Raw genomic sequence first — 25,216 nt, forward strand, 5'->3', positions numbered from 1 at the left:
AGACACAACAGCTCTCCCCAGGCAAGGGAAAGCGCTCCCTCCCTCTACATTTTTACAAAGGTAGCTCAGATGCCGAAGCACAACTTCTTTTCATAGTACCACATGTGAACAAGCAAGCATGCAAGCATTGCAAAGAGGCTCCTAAGTGCTCTTTCCTGAAGCAGCACAGAAGCTGGGAACATCCCGGCAAAGTGACAGAGAACGTGTCCATCTCTCCTCTCCTTTCAGCTTCCTGTGAGATTTGTCAGGACCCCATCTTTTCTTGACATTCCCATCTCTTCTCCTCCTCTGAGATGACTAGAGATGGAGCCTCATCACATCCCCTCATCAGTGAGGGCAACAGGACTCTTTTTACAGCAGCTGGCTTCTTCCTCAGTCTGAAATGCTGAGTGAAGAAGCTGATGGGATAGCAATGGGAGGTGGGTTGAGCCATTGTCCCACAAAGTGTTTGAACCGTCTGATCCCTGGGAGAGATCCTTGTCTGCTGTACGATGGGGAGGAGACTTCTCCTGTTCCCTGCATACCACTTGATTCTTCCAGGTTAGTGATAAATATCTATTCTCCCAGGTGAATGCCCTTCGACTAGAGGTGCATAAAGTCTCAAGGCTTAGCTCTGCCCTCCTTAAATAGCCTGAATTTGGGGCTGTCAGGGCTTTTAACCCCAGTAAGGACCACACGGCTGGGCTGTCTGTGACTCAGAGGGATCGGGGTGCCATCTCGTGGCGAAAAGAAAACAGAAATTATATTCTGCACAATGCTTATTGCTCTGGCCAGCACGCAGAGGAGCTGCAGATACAAGGCATGTATCTGTATGGCTGCTGCAATCCTTGCACTTGACCATTGCCCCTCTGAGAGCAGGAGCCCCTGGTCCCAGCATCATGCAGCGCTGGGCCAGGGGACACGGTGCCAGCCAGCTGCATGTGGCGTGGGCCACAGACACAGTGTGAGCTGGATTTGTTCAGATCTTACTCTAAAAATCCAGCCACCTGTCCTGCCCCAAGATATTTGCCTTTAATTCAGGTCAGTGTTTTGCAAGGCGCAGACATGTGTTGCAGCTAGAGGGAAGACCCTCATGGCCACTGAAATGGTATTTCCACCCCTGAGAGCCGATGTTTTCTCCTAGATAAATATGTAGCTGAGTCATAATCAATGTTCTGCCATCGTTTGGCTGTACAAATAAATGGCAGGCAGGCTCTTTCTTTTCCAAAGATACATTCAGCAGCCTAATTCAGCATGCTGAGGAGCGATCACTTCCATCCATCTGCTAACACAGGCACAAGTAGGATACGCTTTCCAAAGGAATCAAAGAAACCTGTTTTCCTTGGATATTTGCACCTGGTAGCTCATGGCTCTTGTTGAGGCACGAGGATTGCACAGTCTGCTGACTCTGTACGTGGCCAGCGCTGCCGCAGGCTCGGCTCTGCCTGCCCCAGGGTGCCCGTGCAGAAGGTGATGTCCAAAAGGAGCAGGCTCTGAAGGCTGCTGTGCGCATAGGAAGGGATCCACCTCTCTCCTTCAAAGCCAAGAACCCAAGAGCCCATGGCAAATGCAAAAGTCTTTTTATTTCAGCAAGGCCAAGACTTCCTTCATCCAGTTGATATGTGGTTTCTCCTCAGTTGCTTTACCTGTCTCTCCCTGCCTTCCCTGAAGAAGACCCCATCCTGCTGCCACCACTTCTCAAGAGTGACATTGCCAGCAGGTGATGCTTTAGGAGAGCAAGAGGTGAGAGGTGTAGGGTCCAAGGCACTAAGCAGATGGACAGCACCAGCATCAGTGAAACTGTAGTGCCAACCTTCCCTTCAGCCTCTACAAGCAAGAGTTGAAGATAAAGAAGCGAAAACCCAAGGCTACCCCCAGGACTGACTCATAGCCCGTAGCTGAGCACAAAGGGAAAGCTCTTTGCCTTGGAGAAACCACTCTGCAGACATGGAGAGTCTCCTGTTAAGCTGTTTTTTACTGGGATAAGGGTATGCAGAACGTCTCACTTGTGAGATGTAAGTAAAATAATATGATTTGTCACTCAGGGCTTAAGATCTACCTTTCATGGCATTTGCATTTGTGTGCAATGCAAAGTTGGGTGACAGGTGTATGAAATATATTGAAGGCATGGGATTAAAACTTTATTGGGTTCCCATGAAGGAGGAAATGAACAATATGATAAAGCACATGATAAGAAAATGCATATGGAGCAGTGGCAATTCACAGGCAGATAAAGGGCTGACGTATTGCCTGAGCTATCCATCAACTGGAATAAGATTGCAGAATATGATGGCAGATGAGTGCTACAGACAAACAGCCAGATAAAGCTACAGAGGAAAGGAAAACAACCAAAACCAGGTCTCGTCTAATCCCTGATCCCAATTCTTCCTGCGTGTGTGCAATACAAGCACTGTGAAATTAGACACCATTTGCAAGGAAATTGCATGGCTGGTTCCAATGGCCAGACCATCCCAAATACCAGACCGACTGCTCATGTTGGCTCTTCACATCACTCAGGAGGTCTGAGGAGAGGAGCGGTGTTTGCTTCTATTTAACAATGTTAGGAAAGACAGAGATCCATAAAACTAGAAATGGGTCTAGTTTATTTTCTGTATCATTAGCCTTTTATAACTGGTTGTTGGTAAGAGTCTCACGTGAACTTCTGCAGTGTTGAACTTGGTGGTGACAGCACTTGCTTATCTAAACAGGTTTGCAGACTCTGGGGATCTTTCAGGATGCTGTTTCAAGGCAGAAATAACTTTGTCCTCCGATCACATGAATCGATCTGTTTTTTCACTCAGTGTTTGACTTGGCTGCCTAGGCTGGTAGGATTTTGCTAGAAGCTACAGGTAATTCGAGAGCTTGGAAAAGTTCAGGAGGTCCCTATGGATAGTTCAAGTGTGTGACCCACAGTGTATTTCTGTGCCTTCCAGCAAACAGCATGGAGTCTTTCCTCAGGATTTTGGGCAGATTTCTGTGACATTATGAACTTCACTGCTTTGCCATGGGAGCCTGGGTGTCACACCTACTACTCATGGGCTGCATCCCCTCCACCAGGGGGAGGGCCTTCTTGGTCCTTCCATTGGCTCCATGCACAGTCTATCTTGAGAAGAAGTGTGTGTTTGTCAACCACCATCGTGGTTTCTCATTGATCATATGCACCTCTTCACAGCACAGGAGCTAAGAGGGGGCCAGCGACCTATGGGGCAGATGTAGCGGTGGAGTGGTAGTGGATGGAGACCGTGGGAAGGGAATGTGAACAAGGGTGATGTGGGAAGATGGGGGGTGGCGAGTCCTAGCATAGCTAAGTTGGGTCAAAGCAGCTTCCCCACTTGTTGGGTTGCTCTTCAGCAAGGCTGTGTTTATTCACGCAGGACAGCACAGGTTGCCTGAGGCTGAGGCCTTAATGTGAAAGTCGTTTGGGGGACGGTAAGGTCCAAATCAGACTCTGAAACTCCTGGCTGGGGTTGAAAAGTAAATGTCTGCAGCAACCCTACAAAAAAGACAAACAGCTCCATCTTGGCGAGGCTTTCTCCGATGCAGTTCCTTCGCCCTGCAACGAAAGCAGTGTGTTTACTTGGTGGAAAGATCAAACTAGAATATTTGCCATGGGCACGTTAGCGTCTGAGATGTTGTAATGGAAGCAGGAGTGAAACCTTGAAACGCACCAGGGCGTTTCGGAGCAGAGGAGCCTGTGTTGCTAAAGGGAGCTGCCCCAGTCCTGCTGTCACAGTGTGCCTGCCTGGTCTCTTTTGTCACACAGCTACCTGCAGCAGCAAGTCGCAGCCATGTCACTGGGTTATTATGCATTTATGATGTACCCTCTCTTCTCCTTAGCTCTTCCAACACCCTCAGCATCTTTAACCCTTTATCTCTGAAAAGCAGCCTGATAGCAAAATGCCACCTCCTCCCAAAGTGGAATGGTTTGTGATTCCCTTTTCCTATGGAATTTATCCTAACATTCCTCTTGCCTCAAGACAGGACTTGAAGGTCCCTGGATTGTACCCTCACTTTCAGGAGAGTTCACAAAAGCCCATGTGTAGCTCTGCTGGCAGCTCCACCAGTCCTGTCTCGTTATCCATCTACTCCTGACAGCTTTAAGGCATTTTTCTGCCTTCTTTTGGATGAAATATATCTCTTTGTCTTCTCTCCTGTTGAACATTTGGGAACCAACCCCTTCAGTGGTGGGAGAGGTGTGCTCTGAGAGCAGCCATTTGCCTAGATGCAGAATAATTGATTCCATTCAGTTGCCTAGTTGCTTATTGACCAAGTTAAAGGCCGTACTCAGCCATGAAGATGCCATTAGTGTGTATTGCAATAAAATGGTCCCGCCATGGCCTCAGCTCTGTGCAGATCAGCCTTTAGTTACCTGTGGAGAAGGGCAGGAAAGCCTCTCTCTTTACAAAATTCCCTTCAGCATCAAGGAAGTGGTTGGGGTTGAACTGATGTGGTGTCTCCCATTGTGTCTTATCCAGCAGCACTGAGGTGAGTGACGGGATTACAATTATACCCTGAAAAAAAAGTACATGAAGGCACAAAAGATGGCAAAAGTGCTCTGGTTTTGTTCATTTTGTGACTCCGACTTGGGTGTCCCAGGAGATTTGCTCCACCTGGGGTAGGTGGAGACCCTGAGGATTTTATCCCATTAGCCGGTAGAGAGAGAAGTCAGTGCGATTTTCCCAGCAGTGCCAAGGATTGAAGCCAAACCCCACACGATGCTGTGAAAACCTGAAGCAGAGGGTCAGATCCTGTAAATTTCCTGGCAGATGCTTCACTGTGAAGATGGCATCAAGGAGGTAAACCAGGGTCACTCGTGGAGTGAGGAATTCCTGAGCATTAGAGGAACTGAGTTGAGTCCTACAATACCAGTCTCATAGGCTCAACATAGTCGAACAGACTCAACTATGAAACAATAGTCCTCCAATACCAGTCTCAGAGACTCAACATAGAAACTCTTCTGGGGATGATTTTTGACACCTACTTTGGGCTTCTCTCCTATAATTCACTCCAAAGAAACCGATCTCCAGTGGCACTGGCAAAAATGAGGAGGGTGATGGGTTCTGGGCTGGAGCAGTTACCTACCTTGGGAAGGAAGTAGCCCCTGAAGTGGGTGTCGACAGCAGTGCAGCGAGGAACATGGGGCAGGAGGGTGATAAACCTCTGCACTTCGTGTAGCACCGCATTGGTAAATGGCATGTTCTTCCGATCCTCATATGTGGCCCAGCTTCCAGCTTTGACATTTCTCCCAATCTCCTCCTGCACCTTTTCTGGAAGGAACACACACAGTTGGATTCCAGCAAGGAAGCCAGTTCCTGATTCGGTTTTGGGAAAAATCATATTTTTTCCAGAGTCTGGAGGGAGAAGATTCTTGAAACTCCAGCCTGGGTTTCCCCACTCTATTTTCTAGTCCAGGCACATGGATGGTTGTTTCCCCAGCATCAAACTTCAATCTCCACTAATCCTCTCTCCCAGCAAGGCACAGGGACTATTTGGTTATGACTTTGACCGGCACTTAATTACATCAGGAGTTCGTAATAATAGAGAGATGAGATTCACTTTTTAAGTCAAAAGAGCTGCTGCGGATCTGAGGCCAGGCCTCTCCCCTCCCCATATCAGCCATGCCATGGATGAAGCGCAGGCAAAAGGTGCTCACTTTGGATCTCTGGGTATTTCATCATCAGCAGGATGGACCACTGGAGCGTTGTGGCTATGGTCTCTGTCCCCGCCATGACCAGGTCAAGTATGGATGCTATTAAGTTGTCATCATGGAAAAGACTGTCTTTCTTGTTTTTCTCCTTGAAAAACACAAGTGGTTAAGAAAATTCTTAAAACCATCGGTCTTAGTATTCAGCAACCTTGGAAAACACTGCATAGCCTACAAGGCTGTTGTCTGTGATCTTGTGTTTGTGAACTAGGTGATAAAATAGACCTGATCTTGAATGCACAGCATTCACCAAAGATGGGAGCACCAAAGATGGAAGGTTTGGAGCAGAGTTTTGGTTCGGTGTCCATCTCCACCCAGAAGCAGGCTGAATCCCAGGGCCAGATGCTGTTCACGGACACAGCCTCACAGGTTTGGAAAGAGCCCTGTCTCTCCCCTGTACAGGAGATTCAGCTAATCCTAGCTCTGAGGGACTCGTCCTGTCCAAGAGCAGGTTTGAATCCCCAACAACATTCAAAATGACCTTTCAGGCCATTTCTGCTGGGCTTTGGGACTGTATTGACCCTTCCTCCACACAGCTGGGTAGAAAGTGCCTAAGGTTGGCCCAGATTTGGTTGGAAAGACAAAAAAGCTCAGAGTCCAAATATTTTGTGTTGAATGAAATCAACTGACATGCAGAATTGCCAAGTCTCTGCTAAAGTAAGATGCAGGGCAGGGCTAGGACTTGTACTGATGATTTATCATTCAAGTACTTTAAGTGTATTATTCACCTTGGAGCAACAATATCAATGATTAATTGATTTGTTGTCATAAAAAGAAAGGCAGAGTCAGCTTTCATGTGAATTCATGCATTTTCTACTAGGAACAAGGAGTTGATCTCACATTATTAGCACTGCTATTTCAGGAATGGACTGAGACGGTGGCTTTCATATCTTAAGTTTGATAGAAAAATCCCTGCAGTAAATTACACCAACTGTAAGAGACTGGCATCTGATCTCAGTATCACTAGAATAACAACATGGATTTCAATAGCTTTATGTGAAGTGACTGAAATCAAGACTCAGCAACTGTTCTAGCTAGAAAATCCAAAGGAGACATTGCAAACAGTCAACAGAGCTAAACAGGTAAATACCTCTTGTTGCTTGAATATCAGTGCATCAACGTAGCTCCTGACACTGTTCTCGTTGACATCCTCCCTGCTTGCCTTCATGTATTGCCTCAAAATGACACGTACATCTTCTATTTTCCGAAGCATAATCTTGTGGGTTTTGAAAAGGAATCCAAGGAATGGGTAGAAATTGAAATACTAGTGAGGAATTAAAAAAGAGAAGCATTCAGGCCACAGAAATATCAACATGCTGAAATAGCTTCTTCCTAATGCATGACATTTCAGGTGACTTTTGTATTGTAGTAATACCTGAGCATCCCAGGGACTTCCTGGGCAGATTTTCAAGCTTTGCAAGCTTTGAGCCTTTATTTAGTACTACCTAATTTTAAGCATTTATGCTGTACTGTGGAAACAAATCTTCTCCAGTAACAGCCTGGTCAGCCTCTCAACAGAGCTGGAGCTCCAGCGTGCCAGGCCACCAGCCAGTTCAGAGTAGTGTGTGACTCGTTAGTGTTTTCCAACATCAGTTATGAAGGACTGGGTATGAAAGTTTGAAAATAAGCAGCTTTCCTGGTGTTCTCCAAGGAAGCATTTTTAATGCAGTCTGTGAGATCTCACTCACATGGACATCAACACTGAATCTGCCGTTTTAGAAAAGGCAGCAGAGACAAAGAAAGCCTATACGGTGCAATTATGTTGAAGAAGCCAAAAAATAAAATCTGTGGAGCTAAAATAACCATAGTTCAGTCCTCATTTTAGCTTCATGCAGATGTGCAGGATGGTTCAAATGGAGAGTAGGAAAGAGGAATCTGGCTGTGCACTTGTGGTGACCAAGGTGGTATGTGGAGAACTGTCACGTTTTAGGTGTAATGGCTGGCTCTGAACATTTGAAAACTGCTGAACAAAATCCTATGTTTTGTGTGGTTCACAAATGTAATGTGCCAATGTAAAAATATGTTAATCAGTGGGACAGGTTACCTACGTTCAAATATGGTGATCCCAGAAGAATCATAACTTCATCTATGAGTCTTAAGAGAGTGAGAAACGTTGGGTCCTTATAGTCAAACCTGTCCCCAAACAGCAGGATGAAGGTGATGTTGATTGGAGCACAGTTGAAGGTCGGCAGGCTAAAAGGTTCCCCTGCAATGGGAGGAGGATGGAAATGTTAGTGAGATGTTGCAGCACCGGTGACGTGTATGAGGCCGTACGGCACCATGATGGTCTCCAGCTCACCTTTGAAGGACTTGATCATCTCAATAAGGAAGTGAAGCTCCTCGAAAATTCTCCCTTCTAGCATTTTTTTCCCCATGCCGAGGTTGCGCATGCTGGATACGGTGAATCTCCGAGTTGTTCTCCACAGATCTCCGATAGAGAAGAACAAACCTGGGGAGGCCGTGAGACATCACCGCTGGGCTCAAACACGGAGGAGTCCCACCACACGAAACAAAATAGGGGACTGGAAGAGGAGGGGTCTCCACAAGTGTTTCTGCTGCCCAGTTTCCCACAGATCTGGGGACTAAGGGTCTCCCATTTCTGTGTGCCCCGTCCCTGTATCCTCTCACCTCTGTTCTCCCAGTCTCACTGAGCCTGTAGTTTGGGAAAAAAAAGGCCCAACCCACCCCAGCCCTCTCCTGAGTGCAAGATTAGCAGGTATTGGCTTTCAGACCAGTACAGGTTGGCTGTAGAGCTGGGGAGAGATGTTGATCTATGTCAATCATGCAACTTTTCTGTCCCTGTTGGGTTGCAAGTCTAAGGCCTCAAGCAACAGCCTTGTGCCTTTGAAGCTTCTCCCTTTCTCCTCTTTTAGTCATAAAGATATTTTATCTGTGTGGGATGGGATAATTCAGTCTCCTCAACCCTGGTCACCGCTGAACTGTTTTACTGAGATTCCCAGCAACACTGTATTTTCAGCAGTGGCAAAAATACTATGATTTTGTGGGGGTCACTGAGCTCATGCCTTGATGATCACTAACACCACCAAGCAAGGATGGGTATTTCATCCTGTCAGAGTGTTGGAAATAGTGAAAGAAAAAAATATGTCAATAATCAAAAGACTATCTCAGATTGTGTCAGCTGAAGAGCTGGATTCCAGAACTTCACATCTTCATCTTGGCTGCAAGGGTTTTAAATGCGTTTTGGTTTGGTTTTGTTTTTCAGAGTAAATACTATTTTAAAGCAACATAGTTTTGATTTGGAAAGCAAAACTTCTTGCTCTAAAAATGTCAAAGCAAATTTCTAAACTTCATTTCTAATTTTTATTTCCTGCAATTTCATCTAGATCATTCCTTTTCTGCAAATAACTTTGGAGTCAGGAAATTGGCATTTTATGAAGAAAAAAATGTTTAATGGGAAAAGTTGTGGCCATTGTTACTTAACAGCTCCTATGGATTTACAGCTGTGGGTCACTTCTAAGTGGCTCAGACTTGGGTTGAGAAGGTAAGTGTGAAACGATTTATAGTGCAATACTGACAGTCTCCCACAGGGATATTTTACATGTAAATTGCCTCTGAAAAATGATTTTCTCCTCATCGATTCCTTTTCCTTATGTAGTGATAAATTAATCTATTGATATTGTGGCTGGATAATTCAATTTCTAATTGTAACCCCAACTTCAGCCTGTGACCAGCATATAAAGCCACCTTTTGGATGCTCAAAGCTAAAGCCTCAGCTGAAGCAGAGGATGGAAAAACAAGGCAAAAAGTCCTCTGAAATACTCAGGGATGGAGAGTTGCCTTGGAAAAACTACAAGGTTTTTTTGTGAGGTGAATTTTTAGCCTCAGCCTATTGCTTGTGCCTGAACCTGTCCACCCAAGAGCCTTTGTAGGGAGGCAAAGCACAGGGGACAGATGGTGTCCAAAATTGTGGCACCTGGCAGTGGGAGAAAGGGAAAAACCCTACAGCTCCAAACAGCCAAACCAGTTAGTCCAAAGTCCCCTGAAACCATGAGGAAGGTTTGTAAAAGCCGCTCTCGTTGACATGTTATAGAAATTAACCCCAGAATTACCACAGTGCTTTTAAAAATCCCACTCCTTACCCTCAAATATTTAGGATATGGATCAGCCGTAAGTGCATTAGCAAAAATGATGAAAAGCCAGGAGGTACTACACGCAAGCGAGGAAAGCCAAATATTTTCTGTCGGCTTGGCTCCAGGAGGGTCCAAGGGGGATGTTTAAAAGCCAGGCTCCGGGGATGCACAGTCAGGCTGGCACTAAGCGACGCTGTCGTCCCTCCCACCCGCCCCCGCTCATTGCTCTAGTACCGTTTCCGTTCTGAATTTGGTCAAATATTGGGATGGATGGTCTGTCTACAAACTCCTCTGTGTAGTTCACAAGCGCGTCCCGCACAACTTCGTACCCAGTCAGGACCACAACTTTCTGGAACCCAAAGTGGAGGGTGAAGATGGGGCCGTATTTTTCCGCAAGCTGCAAAAAGAGGCGAGCTGTGATGGTCAGGAAGAGAGGGAGAGAGCACAGGACAAGTGCCCGTTGCTTTCTGAAAGGACATTATGTCCTGGCATCCTGCTGGGAACGGCTGCGGAGCCGCTACCTGCAGAACGGTGCCTGAGAGCTGGAGCTCATCACAGTCAAACACGAGGCATTTTTGTACAGATGCCTGACTGGCATCTGTATGGATTTTTAGGCTTCTTGCCATGAAAGAACCCCCACCCTCATCAGTGCATTACTAATCTGGTTTTGCTGTTAAGGAGAAAATAAATGAAAAACAAACAGAAAAACCACCTAAAGACCGGACCTCAAATGGCAACACAAGTTGGCAAACCGGAGAAAGGTGAAAACAGAGAAGACATTTCAGAACAAATAATGATCCTGCCACACAGGAAAGCTTTGGTGCAATGCTTCTCTCATACCAAAGCACTTTGCATCCCTGCAGACTAGAGGAGCCGTTTATCCCATGCTAGGAATTTAGTTGGATGACCACAAATAGCAAATCCATGCCCCTCTGCTCAAACCTGGCTTTGGTACCTACGGCTCAGCTGGGCACAGGCAGGGAAGCGCACAGCAGGAGGCTACCCAAACCGCTGGCCGTCCCCATTGTACACAATGTGATGCTCGTTTTGCACTGAGAAGGCTCTGAATTTATCTTGGGCACGATACAGAGAGGCTCTTTCTCTGCCATGTAACCTAGGACAAATTCTCTGCAGTTCCTCACCAAAGCTGTGCCTTGGTGGGTGGCTTCCAGGGGGTTGAAAAATCCCTCCAGGAGCGTGCGGTCCCGCTGGTGTGTCCTATGCGTTCCCCGGCGCCGCTGTGCCCTGCACAGATCCCCTCTCCTCTTTGCTGAGGAAAGGGGTCTGTGGCAGAGCGAGGCAAGCCGACGGGGGAATATCCATGCTTCATAAGGACCATCGTGTGCGTGCCTGCTGCTACATGCCTGCATTTTACAGAGGTGAGACTGCCTTGCCCCCCAACCCTTGCCCGGGTACCTCCTCGGTGCTGCACTGGTGACCATGGCAGGCTGACTGCTCCTGACTGCTCCTGCCCCATCGCTGCGGCTGCATCTTGCTCCCTGGCGGCTTGAAAGCAGCACTTGGGGACAGCTGAGAGGAGTTTGGCCTGGGCTGCAGTAAGGTGATGGGAAGCCACAGTCCCAGTCTGCTGCCCAAGCAAACACAGGGTGTACGAGTGCAGCCTCAACCCACGCTGGGTCCACCTGCAGCTTTAGCAGGGTGGGGGAACCCCATCAGGGTCCAGGCCAACAAGTTGCTGGTGGCTGCTACTCAGTGCAATGATGAATTTTTGCTCTCTGTGGGGTGAGATGGAGGGATAACCCCTCTGGAGTAACCCTGAAGTAAAAGCAAACATAGGCAACGCCAAATATAGCCCAGCAGGTGATGAAAGCATGCGGAGGTAATTCCAAACCGCCGCGCAGAGGCTGCAGCTACACCTGCCCAGCCCCGCTGGGTAAACTGACCCCAACCCTGACACTGCCCGTGACAACACCCGGTGCAGGAGCGTCCTCCCGCAGCAGGGCCACCCGCCGCTCGGCAGCTGCCGGTGTCTGCTGAGCACCGGTGCTACCGGCGCCGCGTCGGCACCTGGTTGGGATCCACCGCCGTCTGTTCGCTCACCTGCTCCCTGACCCCGGTCGATCCCCGAGGCTGCTGTCTGCACGGCGGGAGCGCGAGCAGCCCAACACAACACCCTGGGCTGTGCCAGCCTCGGCTTGCACCCACAGGTGGTTTAGCAGAGGGGTAAGTCGTCTGAATTACAGGTTAATACAAGAGCTTACAGGCTATTCGTTCTGGCTCCTTAGCGCAACTTCTCCATCCCTCTCTTGTGTTGCCGTCTAGATTTTAACAGTATCCCACTCACCCAGAGGGCAGTGGATTTTGCAATGGGGCATGTGCTGTCTCTGAAGCAGTTTTGGGATCACTGCATCCCCTTGCCAGTTCTCCAGGTTGGAGGGGAGGGAAGCAATTTCATTTCACATTAGTTACGTCCTAATGCCTTAAAAGATTTCTGGGTGTCCCGGCTGTCAAATTAATATTTCAAATCCCACAAGCATTACGTACTTCATGTACATCATCACGATTACATGAAGAAATCCCATATTACCCAGAGGTCTTTTTTTAATGGTTGTTCGCTCATAAATGACATTGCATCAACACAGGCATTGGCTAGAAGAAGCCCAGAAAAATATTATAAAGCAATTTTCACACCTTTACAATTTAGTTGGAAGTAAAAAAGACAAAAAGTTCTCACTGATATATCCCAGGCAGCTTTTAAGTCTATGAGGGTCTGGGTTTGGGGGTTTTTGTCCTACCTTCATTAGTGATTTATCTTGCCTTCTAAGATCCACCAAGTGCAGGTTACCAATGATCGGAAGAGGAGTTGGACCAGGAGGAAATTTAAAAGCTGAATTTTTATAGCCAGCTGAAAAATAGAGTACAGCTAATAATACTGTTGCACAGAGCAGACAAATTAATGCAGGATCAGAGATATATGGAATTAAAAAAGACATTTTTTAGTAATAATCTGGTTTTGGGGAGTTGAAGCAATAGAAATGCAGTGGCACCGCTCAGTTTCTGCCAGCTGGCTTTCTGTTTGCTCTCTGCGATTGCTACAAGCACTCGATTCTTATTAAGGTTTGTAGAGTACCTAAATAAATACTGCATACTCCACCCTCTTTAAACACCTCAGAGAATGTGGTCTAAGCAGTTTGCAAAGCCTGTCCAGAAGTAAAGAGAGTTTCAAATTACAAACCCGTGCATGTGTGTGCAAGAACACATACATGGGAAAAGGTGCCTGGCATTCCTCTGTCACCTCCTCCTCCCCGAGACCTCAAGGTCCTTTATTCGCAGTACTATGACCCTCCAAACACTCCGCTGACATGGGGAAATAAAAAGGTTTATTTGAATCCTACTAGAAGCCTCCAGATTCAGATTTGGGTAGGGTTTGAGATCTCCGTGTTATTAGAGAGAAGAACGGTATTGTTATGGGAGATTTTAGCTTTCTTGATGTCAAGTAGAGAACAAAGGTTGTTAATAATGGTAAAGCCCACGTATCCCTGGGGGTTGCAGCCCACAAACTTCTTCATAAAGTCGGCTCTGAACTGCCCAGAAGGGATGTGAGTTCAGACTTTGTGTCTGAAGTTGAGGACATGTAATAGCTAGCCACAGAAAATTAGCTTGGATCAAGTGATCATGAGTGGATTCATAAGTGGAATGGAAAGACAAAATTAGATTTGAAACTTCTGGGAGGATTCTTCATTTTGGAAGAGCAGCTTCTAAGAGATAGAGGCAAGATGTTAATGAAGTTAATGAAGCCAGCGGAGCCAGCAGGCTTCAGAAGGGGAACAAGAAAGGAGAATGGAATTATTTTAAGTCAAAGATACTAAACACCTGGAGCTTGCATCCCTCAGAAAGGTTTAAATCTTGTACAGAAGGAATTGAAATCTACCTGGTTGAATAGTGGTTTTCAGGATATTGGAAATAAACAGCCAGTGGAATAAGATTGTTCAGGGAAGAAAGAGCTCTCTTACACGATCAAGAAGCGCGAGGCTAAAGGTACATTTATCCAAAGGTTAGATCATATAAAGGCCATTATTCAACAAAAATGGGTCCTCAGCCTTGCAAATGCAAAGAAGCCAGGGAAGGAAGCCGACGTAATCTGGCGTGGGGCATCGCTATGGTTAGCAAGCGGCTGCTTGGCCTCCGGCCGGAGCTGCCTGCGTGGTGCGGAGATGTCACAGCACAGCAGCCGCCCAGAAGCAGAAGCAGCGTGTTGCAACATTTCTGGGATTTTTTTTTTTTTTTTTTAAATTTTTTTATTAGTTTCCAAGAAATGGGCTGGAGGCAACGGTTTCCCCCTGAGCATGCCTGGGATGACTCAACCCTGCCTGACTCAACCCTGCCTGCTCAAAGGAGCAAAAAGGCAAAAGGGCTGTAAAGACAGGCAGGAGGGATCGGGGCTGGCATGGGATGCAGCGTGTGGGCACTGCAATGAGAACTTGCAATGGCACGTGCCCTGGGCAAAATGTTTGTTCCTGCAGGGTTTTGTTTGACTGGCAGCACCCCGCAGTGCAAAAGTTACGTGTTGCTGCTGCTCTCCTGGTATTTCATCCTTGCCCTGGGAGCTGCTGAAATCATAAAAAGGCCTTTCAGAAAGAAACTTACATTATCTCTGAAAAGCCAAGGGAGAGTGTATTGTTGTTTGGTGTGGTTTTTTTTTTTTTAAACCAGGCTCTGAGTGCAATGCATTAAAATGACAAAGGTAAGTCAAGCTCTTGCGATGACAAGAAATTCCTGTCTCAATAATGTGTCTGGTACGTGTTTCTCTCTGGAGCCGTGCTGCTACGTGCTCCCCAGCCTGAGCACACAGAACCGAGCACAAAACACCTGCCAGGCGCTGACACCGCTGCGGGTGCATTCCTGGGGCAGCCGGGCCCCGCCGGGTGCTCGCAGCCGGGTTGTCCCCCAGCCCTCCTACCCACATGTCAATCCCCTGCCACAGCGTGTGAACCAGGTGGTGCTGGTGAGGACATGGAGCGTGAGCATCATCCATCAGCCCCCAAGCGCAGGCACTGCACTGCCAGTTAGCCAGCCTGGGGAGAGCCAGCTGGCAAAGCACCAGCCCTGCATCCTTTAAATTAACTTAAATCCCCTCAAAATCTCTGTGCCTTCCTGGCCAGCCCCATTCTTGACCAGTGGTGCATCCAGGACTGTAGCCTCAGATAATTCCTGCTGGTTTTTAGTGTTGTGAGTTCCTTTCAAGCAAAGGCAGCTGCCACAGGAGTCACTGTAAGAGGGCACATCAGAGCACCATCCAGAGCCACATCCTGTCTCAGGCAGCAGTTGTGATTTTTCTGGAGTTAGAAATTCAGTTATTTCCTTTGAGCTGTTTGTGGCTATGAGTATTGCTCACTCTTTGCATTGCTAAACATGCTCTGGCTACATGTTGCCCAGGGATCCCTGCGCTCACCTCTCTAGTCTGAGTATACTAAAGGTGGTGCAGCCCAGCTTTATCAGTTTGACCCAAAATCAGCTTCATCCTGCAACACCAGATAAGGTCAACAGCAGCAGAGCAAAATATTTATTTATTAAGTAGGAGATAAGGTCAGGCTTGCAGTAGTTAGGCTGCAAATACATCAAGAGCCAAACAAACATAAGCAAGTGTAGCAGCAAAGGCTTTCCTGTTACATGGCTTGTCAGGCAGACTCCTGGAGATGTAACCCGGAGCTGGGGTTTGCCCCGTGGTACAATTCATGTACAGTGTGATACCAGTACAAGGTATAGTACAAGGTATAGAACAAGGTATAGAACAGCTGGAGTGCTGCCTGTAGTTGTGTGAACTAAGCTAGCGTGAAGAGTCCGTGTCTTGGCCAAAGACCGCCCCAATTTGTCACCCTTCATATTCTCTTCTTCCTTTCTTTCCTCCCATTTGCAGCACGGATCGGCTTTAGATGGTAGCAACTTTAGTTTTATGTTATAGATTTACCATAACTGCCCACTTAGTCTCTGTAACTTTCTGTTTCTCCTTTTTTTCTTTTCATCCTAACCCACCTTTCTTGCCTCCAACACAAAAGCATCTCCAGTGACTCACTGCCCCGTCTGCCATATGTGGTTTCCTGCCTGTTTCACATGAAGCAGCCTCTGCTCTCCTACCTGCACCACTGTTCAGATTTCACACACGGACCACACTTCCCTCGATGGATGTAGCCTTGTGGGTACAGCTAGTTGTTCCTACTCCTAATGGCTGCTACATGAAATAAATCATTAATTGTAGTAATCAAAGAGCTGCTCTAGGACAGCCGCAGTCTCTGGGGTGTCACCAGCTTTCTATAGGGACCCCCATACAACAAGTTAATGGTACAGGTGAGCGACTTGGTAACAAAGACGAACCTGCTTCTCCTTCCAGACTCTATTACCAGTTCGACATTTATTTTCACAGTGACTACATCCAAAATTCTGTTACCTTTGACAGGGATGCAGGATCTCTGCTGGCAGAACACGAGCATTAACAGGTCTGAATTTGTAACTTCGGTTCCTACATAAGTGGCCAAAGCACTTTCTGCAAGCGTTGAAATTTTACTTGTAGTTCTTGTTGTGATAGCCCTGCTCCTGCTGTGTACTGAGCACATATCACTTCCATGGGCCCGTGGCAGCGGTATTTGCTCAGCAGTGCAGGTCTGTTACTCTGCCTGGAGACCTTGCTGCCTCTCCCTGACACAAGTAATGTCTGGAGACAGAGGCGGCTTGAAATAGCAGGAGCTGTGTATCCAGTGTAGAGCTGAATACAGTGACATTTTCTAAAGAGCTGAAGCCCCATTTCCAGTCAAACAGAAAATATTGTCCTTATTCATCCCGACACACCTGATACATGAGATTGAAGTTTGGATTAGGAGCCTGTGGATGATGGTTCACCCTGCAGTCAATGGAGACAGTGAGCAATTCAGACCTTATGGCAGTTGAATCATTTACTGAAGGATCCTCTCTCTGTGGAGGGTAGAGAGGATCTGGAGAGCAACTGCAGCTCCTAAGGTGCGGGTGGAGAAGAGGGCTGAGCCTGTCTCGTGTCTCTGATGGAGCGTGGCAGTCCTGCTGCCCAGCCCCGGCTGCGTCGCCCTCGCACCACCTCGGGCTTGTGTCCAGCTTTAGCCACGCTGATTCAGAAACTCTCCACTTTCTGCGGCTGGTCATTTTCTGCCAGTTTAGGGATCTAAGATGGCTTGGTAAGGAATCAGACAAGTGCCAGAGCCAGCATGAAGCCAGGAGAGGCGAGGGAGTGGTAGAAATGCCTTTCTGAGCAGCAGCAGCAAGCTGCTAGATTGGCCCCATCATAAATGGGCTCTTCAGCATAAAGTGCCAAGTGTGAGTTGGAACAAACCCATTTCCCAAACCACTTAGATGTTTTCTGATAACTGTCCCGTGCCTGGCTCTTGGCATCAGCCCATGTTACACCCTCATGTCTAGGACTCTGTAATAAAGATAAGGCAGGTTGTGTCGCACAATGGAATCTCAGTCTGAGGCTCAGCTGAACAACCGTCCTGGGGAGATTTCTAGATCCATTAAGTGTCTGTTGTCTCCATCTGGGCTATCAATAATCAGCTCTGCTATAGAGCTTGGTCTTTGAGCTGAGAAATTCCCCGTGGAAGCTCTCAGGGGACACCTTCTGATGGGTTACGTCTACAGAGGAGGTTTGAAGACGCTTCATTCTTTCAAACAGCCCTGAAAACTGCATCTCTGATGTGCTGTTCCTGGAATGAATCACACTGTTTCTGAGAGCAGTGCTCAGGGGTGTCCGAAGGGTTTGCATTATACAGACACCACAAGAGCTGCTGGAAAGAATGGCATGAATGAGAGAAAACCAGCAGTGCCTGGTGTCTTCCTTCCCCTAAAGCTCAGGTACAGACAGCTTTTTTCCCCGTAACTAGACTTACTTTCAAGCTTGAAGCGTTCACTACTCTAACTCCATGTTGTTTGATCATTCATAGGGCACAGCACAAACCAGGTGAGGCATGGGGGTCAAGGTAAACCCCACGTCAGCAGTGAGATCTAGGTCTGACTTATCCACTCCTGGAGCAGGTTGGAAGACGAATTTGCGGAGCAAGCCTGTGAAGAAGAGGAACAGCTCCATTTTGGCCAGTCCTTCTCCAGCACAAGCCCTTCGTCCTGAAAACAACCAGGAGAGAAGTAAATGATCAGCACCATGACTGTTAGCATTGATGTCTGAGACCTTCTAAACTGGATGTGCAGTCCGTGAGAGACGGCTGGTGAGGGAGAAAATTTTTCTTTCCTTCTCTCTGTATCCTCGCAGTGCTACTGACTTGGTATCAAACCACACAGAAACCTGGAGGTATGTGAAATTATGTAGTGACTGTGGGTAAACCTGTGTCTCCCATATCGCCCAAAGAAGAGGTGGTTACCTACAGCGATGCCGTACAGGAGAAATGACCAGAAATCCCTTATCCTATGTTCTGTGTCCCCAACTTCCATACATCCCTAGACTCGGGGGAAACTCTGCCATTAGCCTAGCCCCAGGTGGTACACACACATCCCTCTCACCTATGGAGAATGGAATAAATGCCTCTCTCCTAACGAAGTTCCCATTGGCATCCAGGAAGTGAGAAGGGTTGAACTGATCTGGCGTTTTCCAGTGTAACTCGTCCTTCAGAGCAGAGGTCAGCAGCGGAATAATCTCCGTACCCTGAAAGGGATCAAAGAAACTCATGATAGCTGTTTGGAGCAGATCACCTTCCTAGTTGAGCCGGGCTGCTATCTTTTTTCTAATGTGAAGAGGCAAATAAGCCTGAGCCACGGCAAATAGAACTGGGGGATGTTTCCCTGCCCCACTGTGGCTCTGCCTGTTATCAGTGCCTGCTGCTCTCTTTTTGGACCACAGAACATTCCTTTCTTACAGAGTCAGATCGTTCAAGAAAGATGCTGAAGCAGAGATTCCACATTTGACATAAGAGATTCAAACTAGTGTGATTTAATTAAAGTCTCTGGTTATTCTGGATTCAAACAGCGGTTACAGACCACAGTCCAGTGCATGTGTATAACAGTTATCCTGGATCTGAGACAAGGGATCACATCATAGATTAAACCACACATGACAGTGTCTTTAGATTTTTATGTTTTCCTTCTTGTCTGCTTTAAACAAAACTGTAAGGAATCTGTGAAGCGTAAGCTGCCAGCCTCAAAGCTCACCTTAGGAATCACATAACCTCGGAAATTCACATCGGTAGGAGTTGATCGTGATACGCCCATTGGGACAAGATTGGCAAACCTTTGTATTTCATGTATCACTGCATCTGTATAAGGCATTTTTTTCCGGTCCTCCAACTTAGGCAGCTCTCCTGGTTCAATGATGTGGTTCATTTCTTCCTGAATCTTTCCTTGGAGGGAGGGAGGAAAGGATTAAGAAGCTGATAACCCTCTTATCTTGCAACTGAAATTGCCTCAGTTTGGCTAAGATGAAGTAAAGGGAAAACTTTGAGGGGTATTTAGGAAGAGCAGAAGGGGGTAAATCAGGGCATGGTGTGGTTCTTTCAGATTTGTTGTTGAGCTAAGGGAGCTTGAACAGAGTTACTACAGTTCATCCCATGCCTGATTCTGACTACACACCTTTGTTACCCCACAACCTTCAAGAGAAACCAAATCAGAATCAGCTCCTGAGGAGACCTTTAGTGACGTAAGCCCATAGCCTGCGGGAGAATAACGACGGGGGAGCTTTACTGTAACTGTAGACTGGCCCTTGGCCTCTCCCACTTGGCTGCACTGGTTTATTGCAATCTAGCTGAATAAAATTCCTTTATAAAGTCAACGGTTGTTATCTCTCTGAGAGTACTCAGAATAATTACTCTAGACAACACCGAATGAGTTCTACTCCCTTCCACAACCAAAGCCTTAAGCATACAACAGTATATTGTACAAGAGGACTTCTCAGCCTTACTCTGAATTTCTGGGTACTTCATCATCAGAAGAAGACCCCAGCGCACGGTCGTAGAAGTGGTCTCAGTCCCAGCGGCAAAGAGGTCCAGGGTTGAAAACAAGAGGTTTCCATTGTCGAACATAGTGTGGGGTTTCTTTGATTCCTTCAAAACATACAAGTAACAGCCGTAAGTTCTGCAGCAAGTGATACCGATATGTGACTGTGTTGTCAACATTTTTATCTGTGTTTTAGCTTTTTGTGACTCTATATGGTTCAAGAAATAAAATGTTTAGAATTTTAGCATCAGGGCCTGTGCTGTATGGAATTTGTCTGGTCCCAAGCAGTTGTACAATCCCCAGGTCTAGATATTAGGTTAGTTAAGATTTAGTTACTGCAATGAAGTTCATCACTGTACCATTCTTGCAGGAAGGTTTGGGATGATCTCCTCCTTACGTATGCTGAGTGGTTACTTATTCCACCCATGTGGGACATCTTGACAACTGGATCTCTTTAACCAGCAGTTTCAGTGGAGCTATGGATCGACTACAGCACAGCTCACCGTGAGTATGAGCTTTGACATACACCGCTCACTGCCGATCTTCTGTTTCCACTCACTCCCAACATCTGACAGATGGTAAGTCCTAAGTCAGAGCTAACAGAACAGAAAGACTTTGAGACTTAGCTTTAAAGTACCTGTTGTTGCTTCATCAGAAAGGCATCAACAAAGCCCGTTAAGTTATTTTCGTCAAACTCTTTTTTGTGTTCCTGGAAAAGCTTCTCGAGAAAAGCGCTCAGTTCACTGATATTTTGTAGCACAGTCCGGGAAGCTCCAGAGAGAAATCCAAGCGATGGGTAGAAATTATATAACTGTGGAGCAAGAGAAGTCTTACTGTCAATTGGCATTTTGAACACATACTGGTATCTCAAGTTACAGCCAGCACAGACCTCCATGTGGCTCAGAAAGATGACACCACTGGCATTCAAAGTAGAAGTTTTGTGTCAGGAAGGAACGGGCTTATATCAGTTGATAGTTTGCTAACATTGAGTTTCAGTGGCCAAAATAAAAGAAAAATAAATTTGTCAAACCTGGTTCTAGGAGAGGCAGAACTAAGACAGTTACTGAAGGTGTAATACAAGGAGGAAGATTTGAGACTGCACTTCAGGGCTGATTTCTGATATGAGAGATGTATTGTGCTTCTGCTCGTCAAAGCAGTTCCTTTTGAAAAGACTTTTTTTTTTTTTTAATTAATACTTTTCACAGACTGAGCCCAGGGGCCTGGGAATCTGTGTGCTGTGGATACAGGACCACAGATATGTTCAGTACAGGCTGGCTGGCTCACCATGTTCTTGTTCTCGCCTTGAGAAGCAAGATGTGGGAGGCCAGGAGGGCAAACATGGGCAACTGGATATCCCCCCAAAAACTAACTAAAAAGCTAAAATATAAAATGAAGCTCTTACCAGCACCATAGGGGAGCCCAACAGCTTAATATTTTCATTTAGCATCTTCAACAAAGTTAGAAATACAGGATCATCGTATTCAAACCTTTCTCCAAACAATATAGAGCAGATGACATTGGATACAGCATTGTTGAGTATCATCTTTGTATCAAATGGCTTCCCTGTATTTCAAGCAATGAAAATAAATGATGATGTGATTATGCCTGTTTCAGTCTGGTTTTCTATGTAGTCCTGAGCTCCCAAGGAAAAAACTCATTCACCACCCAGAATGCATAGCAGGGAACCAGGTGTCAATGCTTTCAGGTCTCAGTTTAATAACCTACTTCAGCATATGCTGAACTTTAACCGTGAGATACCATTTGCTCTAAGTTAAACTTTCATTAATCTTTATTGTTCTGCTAGACACGTTTTTTGTCTCTGGATGAAATTCTTGACACTCACCGTGATAGGATTCAAAATATTTAATGAGGGAGTTTACTTCCTCCAGGATTCGGATCTCAATAGTTCTCTTTCCCATTCCAAAATCTCTCAGTGTGGACAAGGTGAATCTTCTCATAGTTTTCCATCGCTCTCCATGGCTGAACGCTATGCCTAAAATAAAGGTATAACATCCTTATGTTACCTATGGTTTAAAGTTTGCAAGGCGTTCTTACACACTGGTGTGAAAGCTGCTCGATACACCATTATGCAAACAAATAGCGGTCTGTAAGAGGATGATACTCTCAGCTGTAAGAATATAAGGAACATAGATAAACTACAAAAACTAACCAACCAAAAGGTCACTTACCATTTCCTTGTGTCATTTGCCTAAATATGGGTATTTCTGCTCTCTCTCCAAATTCTTCAGCATGATTTAAAAGGGCATCCTTGATGGTTTCGTATCCAGCCAATACCACAGCTCTCCTGGGTCCAAAATGCACAGTGAAGACACTGCCATATATCTTGGAGAGCTGTCAAGGTGAAGAAATGCATTCATTCAAAACCAGGTCTGGACCCAAATGCTAGCACTTGCCACCCTGGGTGGTTTCTAGCCCGAAAAGACTCTCCCAGCCCTGCCTGAAATCTCCAGGTGCTGCTGTAATGCACCTAATGAGCAGCAGCTATCAATCTCCAGCATCTCTGCATGCACCCTGTTTGCACAACAAGGTGTCTGCTATCACTGCTCCTATCAGAGGAGAAGTCAATAAAATGCCATTGCATTCCTGTGGTGTTCTGCAGCAACAGGCCAGCGTAGCGATACGACCATTCGGAGGCTGGTTAGAAAACGCTGTAGCGGGCAGGCCTGTTTATTTTAACGCTGTTGACCCGAGGCAAGCAGGTGTGCACACATCTTTGGGGCTGAAGCCACAAACACTACAAAAACAAAGCTAAACAATAACTCTCTCTTTCAGAACAGCACTTGTCTCTAATTATGGCAAGGTGGGTGGTGTTGCAGTCATTGCAAAGTTATTTGCTGGCCACCAGAAACTTGAATCCAACTAGGAAGTGTATTCTTGTAGATAATGTCACAGGAGCTCTAGGCTTTTATAGCAAATTAAATATGAATCATCTGTTACATAGACGGGTGGCTTTGACAATCTAATCATTCACTTGGTATTTTAGACTCCGTTTAAACACACTGCAAGACATCCACTCCAAATGTCGTCTTGTTTCCAATGTGCCTAGGTTACCATTTGCTATGCATTAGATACATACCGAAAATTGAATTTCAGATTAGAAGCAGCTCCTGTTATTACACCAGACAAATTGAATTTGTTTTCATCAAATGCTGGTTTGACGGCTTGGGAGATAATATGAACACTGGCTCTTTCTTCCCTGGCAGCTCGCAGAGTGTGTGGCAGAGCCAGGGGCAGGGAATCACAGCCGTCTCCCAGCCTTCCTTTGGTCATTTCTTTGCATTAGTGTATCTTGGCATCAATGCTGGTTTTTCTCATCAACACAAGCATTTGATGTGGCAGGCCTGAAGGCCTAAACACAGCTGCTTGGCAGATCATAGGAAATGAGTCTGGTGCCTTTGGGTGACATTTGTCTCCCAAAATCCCCCAGTAGCATCAAAAATAGTTGCTCTTCTACACTGGCACTCTCAAACATACCTATGATCAGACGGGAGCTCAGGACCAGAAGCCCATCAGAACTGTGCTCTGCACAATCCTCTGCACTGTAAATCAAGGCAGATGAACACTGTGTGACTGCCATAGGAATTCTGTGCTTTTGCAGCCCCGGATGCCCTTTCTTCTACGACTAATTGGAGAATTTCAGTGACTGCACTGTCCATCACAGCAGCCCTTCGGGTGGCTGAAGGAGTTCACTGGGGACTCGGTTTCTCCTATGATAGTGTTGGGTAAGCACACACAGAGTATGTGACAGGTCACTCACAGCACCTCAGCCGTCTCTACAGCAACCAGAGGAAATCTGAATTCACAATGAATTTTTCCCATCTCCCTATGGGAGCACAGCAGACACTTTCCGAAACAAACATTGCAGCTGGCTTTATAATATTTAAGTATTTTTTTTCCTCTTTTAGAAATAAAAGTCTCTATGGAGCTGCATAAGAAAAAGCAATTTGTTTACCTAGACACGTAAAAGCCATGCATCAAGTCTTAAATAGCCCTGGCCAGCGTTTGTGCAGGGGAAGGGTTGGGGAGGCAGAGTGAAGCTTTGCATTGCAGAGATATAACTAGCTTTCGAAATAAATGTGTTTATGACCCCATTTCCTCTGCTATGAGGATGATACCCTTCCTTCCTTTCTGTCTTCCTTCTGTCCTTCCTTGCTCCCTTCCTACCTCCCTTCAGTGGGAGAGGTCTCTTTCTTGATGGCAAGTGGTCCTGATGTCTCAGCAGACTGGCCCAGCTTGAGTCTTCTACCTGCAGCCTCTGAAAGGCTCGAAATACCAACAACATGGAGCTAATCGCAAAGAGTGGGTGTCTATGCTTGTGTGTGTATAAAGCAAGGAATGTGAGTATTATGTTTATATATATAAATACATGTCTGTGTGTGCATACCTCTGAAGGTAAAATCACTTTGCCAGCCTGCCTATACATCAAAAGTCTCATTTCTGCTCTCCACACAATGCAAACACAATCGCATCTCCATTTCCCAAGTTACGTTTCTCACTTCAGGAATTGCACATTTTCCTCCTGCCTGCTCACGTAGACCCTACCTCTGTCAGCGACTGGAATGGCTTTTTCAGGTCCACCACATTCAAGTTTCCGATCAGAGGAAGAGGTCGTGGTCCAGGAGGCAGATTGCAAACCGACTTCTTCGAGCTGGTAAGAAAGTAAAGGAGAGCAACCAGCCCTGCTGCCAAATAAAACAGCAAACTAGAGCCCACCATGTGCTGCAGCAAACTCTGTATGGCCATGGCTAGAGCCAAGTGTGGCTATGAGCATCTTGGGGTCCCTTTATAGCCCTTCTGTCACTACCTGAACACACCTTCTGGGGAAGTGGCTTCACACAGAGAAAAGGACTCTCAGGTCTTGTTTACTTCCATTTAGACCAGAAGTACTTTTTTCTTTTTTTCTGCCAAATAAAGCACCCTATTTTATTCTGAAAAATGGATTACCTTAATCTGGAGCTCCTATTTCATCTACAACACTAGGCTGAGGTGTTTGTTTTCCAGTGGAAAATCTGTGTTACGGGCGTGTTGTGGTCTATGTGATTTCAGGGCAGAATTAAGGAACAGGACCCGTGCTGGATCGCTGTCATGGTGCCAGGTCACAGGACTCAGCTGGACCACTGGTGATGCAATGGAGGAAGCAGGATGCAGGTGGGAAAGCCCACGACAATGCTTGGCCTCAGGGGCAGCTGGCAAGGAAGTCCTTAGGGAAGACAAAGTTGAGCAAGGAGGTGTTGGAACGGTGGTGGCATGAAGATGTGCTAATTCAGGACTGCAAATGGGAGTAGGTCCACTTACAGGTGACAGCTCTGATTCTCTTTGCTTTCCTGCCACCCCAGTAAAATCACATCCTTGAGCAACACAGTGTTTTCATTGCTGACAGTGTTATCGATCTTTGTCCCCAAAATCCTCTGCTGGCAATCCCAAAATGCCCCTGAAACCACTTCAGCCACTATTTTGCAGGTTACTATCCAGAGGACTGTGTGCATGGATGTCCATCTGT

The 25,216-nt window shown here is 46.4% G+C and overlaps 2 protein-coding genes across 2 annotated transcripts; both read right to left on the bottom strand.

Annotated features, from left to right (window-relative positions):
* Positions 1-2,523: 2,523 nt before the first annotated feature.
* On the bottom strand, positions 2,524-12,818 carry LOC135994171 (cytochrome P450 2W1-like). Its single transcript, XM_065644506.1, has 9 exons — positions 12,531-12,818; positions 10,009-10,171; positions 7,983-8,132; positions 7,732-7,889; positions 6,774-6,947; positions 5,633-5,774; positions 5,062-5,246; positions 4,349-4,490; positions 2,524-3,532 (listed from the first exon to the last, which is right to left on the bottom strand). The coding sequence occupies exons 1-9, from the start codon at positions 12,726-12,728 to the stop codon at positions 3,342-3,344; spliced, it is 1,503 nt and encodes a 500-aa protein (XP_065500578.1). The 5' UTR covers positions 12,729-12,818; the 3' UTR covers positions 2,524-3,341.
* A 4,024-nt stretch (positions 12,819-16,842) lies between these two features.
* On the bottom strand, positions 16,843-24,459 carry LOC135994548 (cytochrome P450 2K4-like). The gene is made up of 9 exons (XM_065645145.1): positions 24,259-24,459; positions 21,885-22,047; positions 21,539-21,688; positions 21,098-21,258; positions 20,333-20,506; positions 19,661-19,802; positions 18,916-19,103; positions 18,271-18,412; positions 16,843-17,877 (listed from the first exon to the last, which is right to left on the bottom strand). Exons 1-9 carry the CDS (start codon positions 24,457-24,459, stop codon positions 17,690-17,692), a joined length of 1,509 nt encoding a protein of 502 aa, XP_065501217.1. The 3' UTR covers positions 16,843-17,689.
* Positions 24,460-25,216: the final 757 nt, after the last annotated feature.

Source organism: Caloenas nicobarica, chromosome 14 (genome assembly GCF_036013445.1).
Source record: "Caloenas nicobarica isolate bCalNic1 chromosome 14, bCalNic1.hap1, whole genome shotgun sequence".
NCBI classification, from domain to species: domain Eukaryota; kingdom Metazoa; phylum Chordata; class Aves; order Columbiformes; family Columbidae; genus Caloenas; species Caloenas nicobarica.